We start from the raw sequence: 10995 nt of genomic DNA on the forward strand, positions 1-10995 counted from the left end.
GGTCTTTATGCAATATGGGTCCATAAAGGCAGTAGATCTGAGCTCCTGGAGCTCAACCATGCCTAGATCTAGAGGCCAATCAGCTTATTACGAATTATATTGCACATGCAAGCTTGGGGAAGGGCTCAAGAAGGACTTTAATGGAGTAACAAGCATAGAAACAGAGGGAAAACAAGTTATACCTCCAAGAAATTACTGAGAGAACACAAAGATGCTTGACTTCCTTCCCTTCCTCTTGATCTATTCCTCTTCCTTCTCAAAATCTTCAAGAAAACACACAAAAGGCCTCAAACTCACAAGAACAAGGGGTTAGAACGTATGGAGAGCTCCTGAGGGTGAAGGGGGCTGGCTTGGGGCGGAAATGAGGGCTTAAATAGGGTGCAAACCCCTAAAACTTAGGGTTTCATCAAACAGCGGTGACTCGCCGAGTCCAGGATATGGACTCGCCGAGTCGCCAACTTAAACATGTCCCAGGTCCCGTCTCTACTCGGCGAGTCGGACCTATGACTCGCCGAGTCCAAGGCTAAAAAAATGGAAATTACTCAAATAAGATTTACGTACCAGGAAACAGGTGCTACAAACACTTAAGTTCACATGCAACCTATAAAAGATTTATGTTTTCTCTAATTGATAACAACATACTATGAACTTCAAGAACCCTAAAGGAACTCTATGAAAATCGAAATTCATGAATTAGGGTTTATATACATTTAGATTTATTATAGCACATAAATCTTTGATTCTTTCTTTATGTCTTTAGAAAGCAAGCATCAAAAGTATGGTGCCTCTAATGGCACACTCGAAACCCTAGAATGAAGAGAGAGAGAGAGAGAGAGAGAGAGAGAGAGAGAGAAAGAGAGAGAGAGAGAGAGAGAGAGAGGAAAGTGATAGAAATTTCACCTAAGCTTGTAGGTAAAGGTATGAACGAAATATGTTGGTATTGGAGTCCTATTTATAGTTTAAGTAACTTGCAGGCACAGACAGATTTGAATTAATTAATAATAGATTTAATCTCAATTCAAATTATTTCCTTATCTACATCCAGAAGGCTTCCAGAAACCCTAAGAATTAAGCCAAAACCGTCCATATTTCGAATGGTTCTAAAAATGTTTCTTTTGTTCAACTATTAAACAATTACAATTTACCCTTGCACCTTTAATTCCAACTAATACCAAATTAATTTCAGATTAATTCAGATTAATAATTAATTAATTCTTATTGATTTCTCATTAGTTTATCAATATTATTTAACTATTGATATCATGTTAATTTATTAATCACATAACAAATTAACAGATCAATTATCTATTTATAATTAATATATTAATCACATAATATATTAACAAATCATCTCTCTCTCTTTCTCTCTCTCTCTCTCTCTCTCACACACACACACAAACACATATCATTTTTAGCTATTTCTAATTATAAAAACAACCCAAAATGATTTTTCTTCTATTTGCAAATTTATATCAATTTAGTTATGAACTTTGACACCTTAATCTAATAATGTGGTGGAATGCTCTTGACAAACCAACCTTGCACTCTTGTACATATTTAGTCACCGTTTTATGCATTCCTACTCAAAACCATTCAAAATTAATGATCATGTTCCCCTATCAATTAATAAATCAGTTATTTAACTATTGATATCATGTTAATTTATTAATCACGTAACAAATTAACAGATCAATTATCTATTTATAATTAATATATTAATCAGATAATATATTAACAAATCATCTCTCTCTCTCTCACACACACACACAAACACATCTTTTTTAGCTATTTCTGATTATAAAAACAACCCAAAAATGATTTTGCTTCTATTTGCAAATTTCTATCAATTTAATTATGAACTTTGACACCTTAATCTAATAATGTGGTGGAATGCTCTTGACAAACCAACCTTGCACTCTTGTACATATTTAGTCACCGTTTTATGCATTCCTACTCAAAACCATTCAAAACTAATGATCATGTTCCCCTATTTTAGTCTTGACAAACCAACCTTGCACTTTTAGAATAAAAGGAGTGTCTTTGGTGCTATTAAAAGTTCCTTACAAATTAATCATCCTTGTTTAACAAACTTAATGAAAGAAACACCAAAACTAATGATCATGTTCCCCTGTTTCTTCCTATATAATCATGTAATGTAATAACTAACTTAATGAAAGAAACGCCAAAACTACACTTCAACTACTTTGTACTATTTTTGCTATATTGGTTTTCCCACTTCTCCCATCCTTACATATGTGAAATGTAAACATTTGGCAACTAAAAAGTTTTACCTTGAGTTGAAATTTTTTGTGTTCACCATCAAGCTAAAATGGATGGATGATGAATTATTACTAAATGAAGCCACCAAGATGCAAATTATCTTTGAGAACTTTCTCTCAATTTCAGGATGAAAGGGAAAAAAAAAACTTAAATTTTATAACAAAATTCTTTCTAATGTTATTCTAACTTTATATATGCCAATTCTCTATCATATAATTACATAATAAAGACAATTTTATAAAAATTTCAGCTTTCAATCTTTTTCTCCAATGATGGAACACAGAAAACTACAAGTTCTTTTAGAAAAAGACAACACACTTTAAAGAAAATAGAAGATACAGAATGCATATATATTTGTAAAAAGCCATGAGTGGCATAATAAAAAAGACACTTCACTTATTGAGACCTTTTCACACCAAGTCAAAAGTAAACGATTGACTTGTACATAGCTTAACAGTCTTATCTCATTAAGTCCATTAAGTCAAAAAGAGACAACACAAATATACACTACCCTACACTAACAATGTTTACTTGAATCCCTCACTAGCATATACATTAAAAGATCAATCCATTCTCATCTTAATTCCTCCAAAAAACATACACTATAAATACCACATTTCCCTAAAACCAAACCTCAAGAACCCCTTCAATGAGCTCAAAGGTCAAGATCATCTTCAGTCAACAATCTACCTGGCTTCAAGTATCCCACGAGGGTCCCACCATGAACCTCCATCTTTTTGCCAAAAAATGTACATGTTTTACTACTTTGTAATGCCTCAATTTCTCAAAAAACTCTATATCCCTTCATGAATATCATGAGAACTTGTTAAGATCTCAATCCTTTAAGACACAAACGTATATTGATGTGATGATGCTTCTTGCTGGCTTGTAAAATACACTTCTGTACAGAGACACTGTGTTGTGTTTAGTTGAAAAAATAAGGCGAATTAAGAACTTCATTCAGATCAAAGTTGCCACGCTTTGGTAGGGGAGGAAACTCGAGCCCTGGATATGTTGTTTGAAAGCTTTCAAGCAGCTGTTTTGAGATTAAAGTAAAAGCAAATCATAAGAACAAAGTGTTGTTTGGATAAATGATGTAAAGAAATATTTGAGAAAATGAAGGGATGCACCTAAGTTTCACCTTTTTTCTCAATTTAGGACCAAAAGTTGCATAAATTATATAAAGGTGAAGCATCGTTGCATAAATTGGTACAAAAGGTGAATCATTGATGCATAATAAGCCTTTAAGGAATGAAAAGATGCTTACATTTTCAAGAATTGGCATGCTATAGAGCTCTACAAACTTTTCTCTTAAAATTTGGTTCATTTTGTCAATATCACATGCATGTGTCCAGAAAGAATCATGAACCCCTGTCAAATAAATATAATGTTAATGTTATGATATGACATTAAATTTCTATCCAATCTTGAAATAAGAAAATTAAACCCAAAGAACAAAAACTACTACTTGATGGAATATAACAAAGAATTGGAAAGAAAGGGAAGGAAGGAAGGAAAGCTGACAGCTTTACAATTCTACCCTTCCTATCTGTTTACCTATAAAAATGTACAATACTGTTTTCATGGGTATTTTTGTCATTAAATAAAATTAGTATATCCGATATCCTTCGCCCTCATTCATTTACTAGATTTTTTTTTTACCTTTATCATGATGTTTAATCATCAACTTATCTTATTTTACAATAATATTTAAAGCTACTAATAATATTAAACAATTATATTTTATTAGAGAATTACATACCTGCAAAACGCAATCCAGCATCCCTGCAAGCGACAGCTGTCATCATCATGTGGGTCCCATCAAGTGAGTGCACAAAATTTGGAGGAAATGCAGTCCTCTGCTTTTTAACCTCCACCTATAAATACAAATACAGTGATAAAAATCTTAGAAACTTCACAAGATGTTTGAAACTTGAAAAAGAAGATCAAATTTTGAAAGACAATGGCAAATTACCATACTACCCTCTCGTTGCAAAGCCAAGACCTGAAGAGATGTTTTTATCTGCAACCAATTGACAACAATAATAGTCATGCCTTGTAACAAAATAGTATAATCCAATACAATGAAAAAAAACAAAAAACATACCCTTTGACTTTTCGAGGTCAACAAATTTCAAATCTAAATAAAAAATCAAAAAAGAAATTTAAGAACATCTTACAATATGACGTTTGGTTTTGAAATAAGGTTGCACAACAGGAAGCCCTAGAGGCGTTGTCCACCTAACAGGCTGATTTTCTGAAGCAATCACCTGCAAACAAATTTACTTGTCAACATATGCTTTTTCACTTAATGAAATAAGTTAAAAATGTGTGTTTCTTTTTGACTTAATGCCAAAAGAAGGTCTTTTACTTTTATAATAAGTAAATAAATAGAGAACATAACAATTAACATTTACCTTTGCACAATCACCAAGCCAACACATGGTCCCACGTGCAGCTTCAAATATCTCACCAAGGGCTTCTAGTGTCACCTAATCAATCATAACTTACACTTCAATATAATGATCGAAAAAAAAATGTATTTTAGTTTTAGGGTTAAATGCAAGAAATAGCAACATACTTTCATTGAAAATTATACCCAATTATAGCAATGTCATTCAAAAACAAAGCAATATTCAGTTTAAGATCTTTTAAACTATAATCTCAAATAAAATAAAGAGTAAATTACACGAATGGTCCCTATGGTTTAGGGTAATTTGTGTGTTTGGTCCTTGACTTATTTTTTTAACTTGAAAGGTTCCTACTGTTTGTTTTTGTTACGCGCTTGGTCCCTGTCTTACCTAAAAAAACTATTTTGCCCTTGATTTTTTAATTTATTTAAATAAACACACCTCCAATCTCACCCTCTCACATTACCTTACCTACCCCACCATTTTTCCCTATTTAAATAATACTATTTTTAGGTAAGACAGGGACCAAGCGCGTAACAAAAACAAACAATAGGGACTTTCCGAGTTAAAAAAATAAGTTAGGGACCAAACATGCAAATCACCAAACCATAGGGACCATTCGTGTAATTTACTCTAAAATAAAAAAGTTGAAAGTACATGTTGTAATAAAAATAAAGGAAAAGTAGGATGCTATAACACACAAATGAATGAAAGTAAGTTGTTATTTATTGCATTTAATGATACTCACTTTAGCTGCATAACATGATGCACTAAAAAGAAGTTGATCATCTGTAATAAGACCCTTCTCTTGTAATCTTCTTTTAATTTGTTCTCGTGCCCCAACAAATGTAACTCCATATACTGAAGTCATTACAGTTTGTTTCACTAGCTTTCGATTCACCTAAATGTTTCAAACAATCAAATCATCAATTATTTGAAAATAACATGCAATTTTTATAAAAAAGAAGCATTTGTATCAAAAACTTTTACAAAAGAAGAGTGTAAACATATAAAGAAAAACCTGGCCAATTAGGAGTCTGGCTAGTATAGCATTGGGAAAAGTTGTTGAATCTTTTTCACTGTCTCGCTGCATGATATCATGAACCCTATAAAAATTTTTAAAAAATAATAAGAAGAAGAATAAGAAATTATAGAGAATATATTAAATATCGTTATCTAGAAGGGTTTATTATACTTTTGGCTAAGTTTAAAGTTACAAACTAGTCCAATAAACTTTGAATCAGCTTCTAACATCAATGGGTTCTCTATCTTTACTTGAAGTCAAAGATAAGAATGTTTGACTTCAAAAGTCAAAAAGGAAAAAGTTAAATAAGTATAAAAACAATCTGCACATATTACACCTTGCTGCAATCTCTGAGTAAACATCAGAAGGTTTATCTCCAGCAACTAAGTTAACTGCAGCAGCTTCCAACTGTAGAATTACACGAAAAATGGAAAAGAAAATATTTACATCCAAAAAATATATATATATAAAAACAACAAAAAGAAAAATTATTAAGCGGAAAATGGGAACATACAGTGTCTCTTCCCAATGCAGCATAATGCTGAAGGCCATTGCATGAACCATCCTATAATAAAAACAACAATAAAGTTATAATAAAATATAAAACAAAAATATATATATCCTCCATGTTTTTTTTTTTTTTGCTTATTAAATTAATCTGGTAAGCTATATATCCATTTTTCTTTTTGATTTAATGTAAAAAGAACAACTTAGTAAAAACTTATTACAAATTTTCCCTCAATTACTTTAAGCAATAAATATAAACATACTTCTATTTATTTGTGTATTGTAGCATCCTAATTTCATTTTTTTTCCATTACAGCATTGTACCTTTAGTTTTTTCTAGTTAAGATATTGTACTTTTAAAAAAAAACTACTAAAGTATATATATACTTTGAAGAGTCACCTAACTATAGCAACAAAAAATGTTTTTTTTTCTTATTTTGATGAAATTTCCAATATTACTTGGTAATTTTTCAAAAGTACAATGCAATAATAGGAGGAAATGAAAGTTCAATGTTATAACTTATAACAAACAAATCAATAAAATAACCCTATACTTTTTTCCTTTCATTTCACCGAATCTCTCAAATACTTTTTTAAACATGATTTAACATAAACACCACCAAATTATTTACCTGATGAACTGGCAAATGTGAAATAACAGTATGAGGTGAAGAACTTTTTAGGGTTTCTGACAAATTAATACATGCAGCTAAACACTGAAAAGGATCCTCAGCTGTTAACCACCATCTATTTCCACCAAGTGGATTATCAGCTGAATCAATAATATCATTCAGATGATTTTCCACAAATTGTAATCTACAATCATATGAAAGCTTTTCAACTCCAGCTCCATAAAGATTTGCTAAATGTATCCTCAACCATCTTAACCCTGATTTCCCTAATGCTCTCCCTTCAGCAAACTCGAGAATTCCTCTACACAAATCAGAACTCAAATGGTTTAAATGAGGATGCATAGGGTATGCTCTCCCTCTAAAGTCAAGATTGTGAGGATAATAGAATCCTTCTTCATCTTTCATCCTTCTTGCCACCTGTCCCCAATCAAAAAAAAATCTTGGATTATACTTATTTTGCATTACTTTTGTACAGATATTAGAAATTTAGAATCTTGTTCAATACCCAGTTCACAGAATCTTGTGCACATATTAAAAAGATTTTATATAGTGCAAGATTAACTTTAGTATCTTTAAAGTTATGTTATTGAAGTGTAATAGTAATTTAATTAACATAAATTTGAAGGTGTTAAAGTTGATGAGGAAAAAAAGAAACAGGGTTCTAGACTCATAATCTAATATGATAGTGTATAAACATATTTACTATCAAGCTTATAACTTGGTGATATATGCACCATTTCTTAACTGAAATGGTAGTTTTTTTTATTGTTGTTGTATATATATAGAAAGAAAATATAAGAATTACCGAAAGTTTTAATTCTATGTCACATCGTTGAGAATGTAATTCTTGATTGATTTTCTTTGCTTTTCTCACACTCCATTTCCATTCTTTTATTTCATTCATGTCCTCTGAATTCAAATCAGGAACCAAAACCTACAATCACATAAAACACACAAGTCTCAAGTCTCAAGTTTCAAATGAACAAAAAACCAATATTTTAAACTTTTTAAAGAACTTTCAAGATCATTAAAAGTATCTGTATTTGAAGGAAAAAAAAAAAAAAAAAAAAAAAAAACTTACATCTTCACGATTAACAAGACCAGCAATATCACCACCTGCAGCCCAGATGCTCTCAACAACATTAAGTAATCTTTTATTCACTCTCCATTTGGTGTTTCCAAGTGTATCCAAAGCCTGTTGTTCATATACAATTTCATTACTTTTTTGTGAAAAAGGCAAAAAAGAAACAATTACAAATATAGAAATCAAGTATCCATGGAAACTTAATGAAGTTTTGACCTCGTATATTTTTTGCATTTGTGTAGAGGGAACATTCCTAACAGCCTCTTGTTGTTGCCTTGATCCATGAGTACGCATAAGATATGAAGGTAAGAAAAAGTGGCCCCCACTATCATACCTGAAATAAGTTTATAAAATTTATCCACTTAAAAAAAAATGTATAATGTATTAGCAATTTAGCATCATAATAACTTTAAATCCATACCCTTTCCACTTTCTTGGAGGCACCAACATGGGAACATAAGGAATAATCATGTGTCGAGCCTGCAATTTGATAGCATAGGGTTGTGAAAAACCGAAAATGCCCCTCATGGTTATTAAGCTAACTCTAAGTAATGTATTGTTACATGGAATAAAAGTAGATATAAACTAAATGGATTATTAACTTACAGTTCTTTCAAGTCCAGTGAGGATCATTTTATCGCATTCAATAACTCCACACTTTCTGACATGACTGCAGATTTTATTGAATATACAAAAAGTTTAATCATTTTGGTTATTTTATGATTTATATCCTCATTGTTTGATATCAATTTACAAATAAGATAGAAATTTAATGCAAGTAATATCATTCTAACACATGATATAACACTGAAAACAACAAATTATCAAAAAAAAAAGATTCTTTTTTTACAATCTTACCCTGATTCCATTGCTATAATTTTGAAAATATGTCGAAATGCTGGACGAATATCAGGTGGGGCATCAGCTGATTGACTTGCTGGAGATTGAACATAAGCTATTTCTGTTAATAACTCAATAAGTCTGCATCCCAGCTGTATCAAAAATCAAAAAACACAATTTTTTTGTTAGAAAAAGTCATTAAATAGTTGATATTCTGAAGTATTGATGAAGGTATAAGGTTTAGGTGTTGAGGAATTCTTTTGAGAAGAAATATAAATTTGGAAAAACAAACCTTTGCTTGTTTATCTCTGCCCCAAGGTTGATATTCTTCATTTTTCAATATCTTTTGTACTTCCATTATTCGTTTTCTTTTGATCAAAGTTTTAACACGTTTTCTGAGCATATCGTTTTCTTTTGTTCCATCTTGTTGAGCTTGAATTAAAACCTTCTTCTTTGGGCAATTCTTGGTTTTCTCCAAGAATGTCTGAATTCTAACCTGAAAAATACCAGTTACTACATCTCATCTACAGTGGATATATCCACAGATAGTGTATAACAGAGTCAATAATGAACATGAATCAGAAATTATTAACTCACCTCCAGCTCAACTGCCATTCCAATCTGAATAGCAGCCTGAACCACTCGAACATATCTATATTCATGTCCCATCATCAATAGCCCCATCATTTTATGCATCACAATAATCGCCATTTTATCAGCTGGCAATGAATCAATATACGGGGCGTATGCCTCTTGATGCTTCTTAGTATTCGGTGATTTCTGCTCCTTCTCAATTGCTTTACTCAATGGCTCAAACCAACCTGCAAATAATGACTTCACGTATGGAAGATTTGGTGCCAATTTCTTCTCACACATCTCCCTTTGAAACTCTCTATACTCTTCGGTCATCTTCTCCCAAGCCTCTGTTTCTGCCTTTATCTGTCTCCTTCTCAATATATAGTAATTTCTCTTATCGATTTCAAATCTAACCCTCTTTTTAACATTACTCCTATAGAAATTCTTCATCAGCAATGAAGTAATCCAAGGTGGCTCTTGTATATAAACCCTTTTCGGGTTCATCTCCGGAGTAGATATCGAATCAAACCCATGTGTAATTCGCTGTAAAGTTGCGAGATTTTCGAGATTTTTGGTGAAGTTTTCGTCGGCGGAGTCAGGCAGGGGGTGAGAATGGGTGGATGAAATTGGGTCTTTTAGAGATGGTAATTTAAGGTTGTGAGGGAAAGAGGATGAATAAATTAGTGGGTTTTGAGATGGATGTTTGAAGAGCTGAAGAGTGGGAAGATGAGTAGAGGGTTTTTGTGGTTTTCGTGGTTTGATAGTTTTAGTTGACCATGGAGATTGAAGGTCACCTCTGGGGCTTGGGGAGAAGATAGCTGACGAGGTCATGGTTACCTTCGTTGATATTGGTTGCTTCTGGTTTGAGAGGTGGAATGGGTGGATAAGGAGTGGAAATGAGGTTGAAGAAGACGATGAGTAAACCCTGCCTAAAACCTTGTGTTGCTTGCCCTTCTTATTTTTCAAGTTCAATGTCCAAGGGTAGTAATGTAATCCACTTTTTTTTAGTCTATTTTCTTTTTGTAAAGCCTAAAATACAAATTTCAAATTATTTTTATCCTTACCCATTTCTATTTAATCATACCATGATGATTGTGTTTTATTTTTTTTAAATAACCAACCATCATACACCATTAATCTTATTTTTTTAATCATCATTATCATATAATTAGCATTTCACTAACTTTTATACTTATTTCATTATAGCTTAAGGCTTAGGGGAGTGGTACAGTGACTATAGTTTCTAACCACAGTTTTGCCATCGTGGCAGGGGAACACTGCCCCATGGATGCGGTCTAGGTGTGTTCTTAGCCACAGTGTGGCTAGTTTTGGTCGCGTTTTTTTGATTGGTTGGGGGAGGTTTGACCGTTTGAACGATCATTTTCCAAAATTCATTTTTTTTAATAACCTTATATATACATATTTGTTTTTACAAAACCGCAGTCACATTTCTTTATAGACAAAATTGCAAGAATGGTCCCTGTGGTATGTCTAAAAATACTGCTTTGGGCCAAACAGGTTTGAACTAGCACCAATAGTCTAAAAGTTATCATTTTGTTGCGGCTTTGGTCCAAAACAGTTTAAAAATTCTAAAAATGACGGATTTGTGTAGTGACATAAAAACATGGTTTGGCATGCAGA

At 32.1% G+C, this 10995-nt stretch overlaps 1 protein-coding gene across 1 annotated transcript; it reads right to left on the bottom strand.

Annotated features, from left to right (window-relative positions):
* Nucleotides 1-2614: 2614 nt before the first annotated feature.
* On the bottom strand, nt 2615-10309 carry SCA3 (DNA/RNA polymerases superfamily protein). Its single transcript, XM_079001619.1, has 19 exons — nt 9376-10309; nt 9071-9274; nt 8797-8930; nt 8545-8608; nt 8360-8418; nt 8155-8272; nt 7936-8049; nt 7660-7788; nt 6855-7271; nt 6230-6280; nt 6053-6123; nt 5713-5797; nt 5440-5592; nt 4698-4772; nt 4461-4550; nt 4256-4303; nt 4043-4157; nt 3548-3651; nt 2615-3316 (listed from the first exon to the last, which is right to left on the bottom strand). Exons 1-19 carry the CDS (start codon nt 10183-10185, stop codon nt 3206-3208), a joined length of 2952 nt encoding a protein of 983 aa, XP_078857745.1. The 5' UTR covers nt 10186-10309; the 3' UTR covers nt 2615-3205.
* Between the last annotated feature and the right edge of the window lie 686 nt (nt 10310-10995).

Source organism: Lactuca serriola, chromosome 5 (assembly GCF_051521515.1).
Source record: "Lactuca serriola cultivar US96UC23 chromosome 5, Lser_US96UC23_V15, whole genome shotgun sequence".
In the NCBI taxonomy this organism is placed as follows: domain Eukaryota; kingdom Viridiplantae; phylum Streptophyta; class Magnoliopsida; order Asterales; family Asteraceae; genus Lactuca; species Lactuca serriola.

Coding starts and splice junctions, on each gene's coding strand:
- SCA3 (XM_079001619.1), bottom strand. CDS start 10,185: ATGACCTCGTCAGCTATCTTCTCCCCAAGCCCCAGAGGTGACCTTCAA. Junction 8,050..8,154: donor AAATGCAAAAAATATACGAG/GTCAAAACTTCA, acceptor TATGAACAACAG/GCTTTGGATACACTTGGAAA. Junction 4,551..4,697: donor GGCTTGGTGATTGTGCAAAG/GTAAATGTTAAT, acceptor ATTTGTTTGCAG/GTGATTGCTTCAGAAAATCA.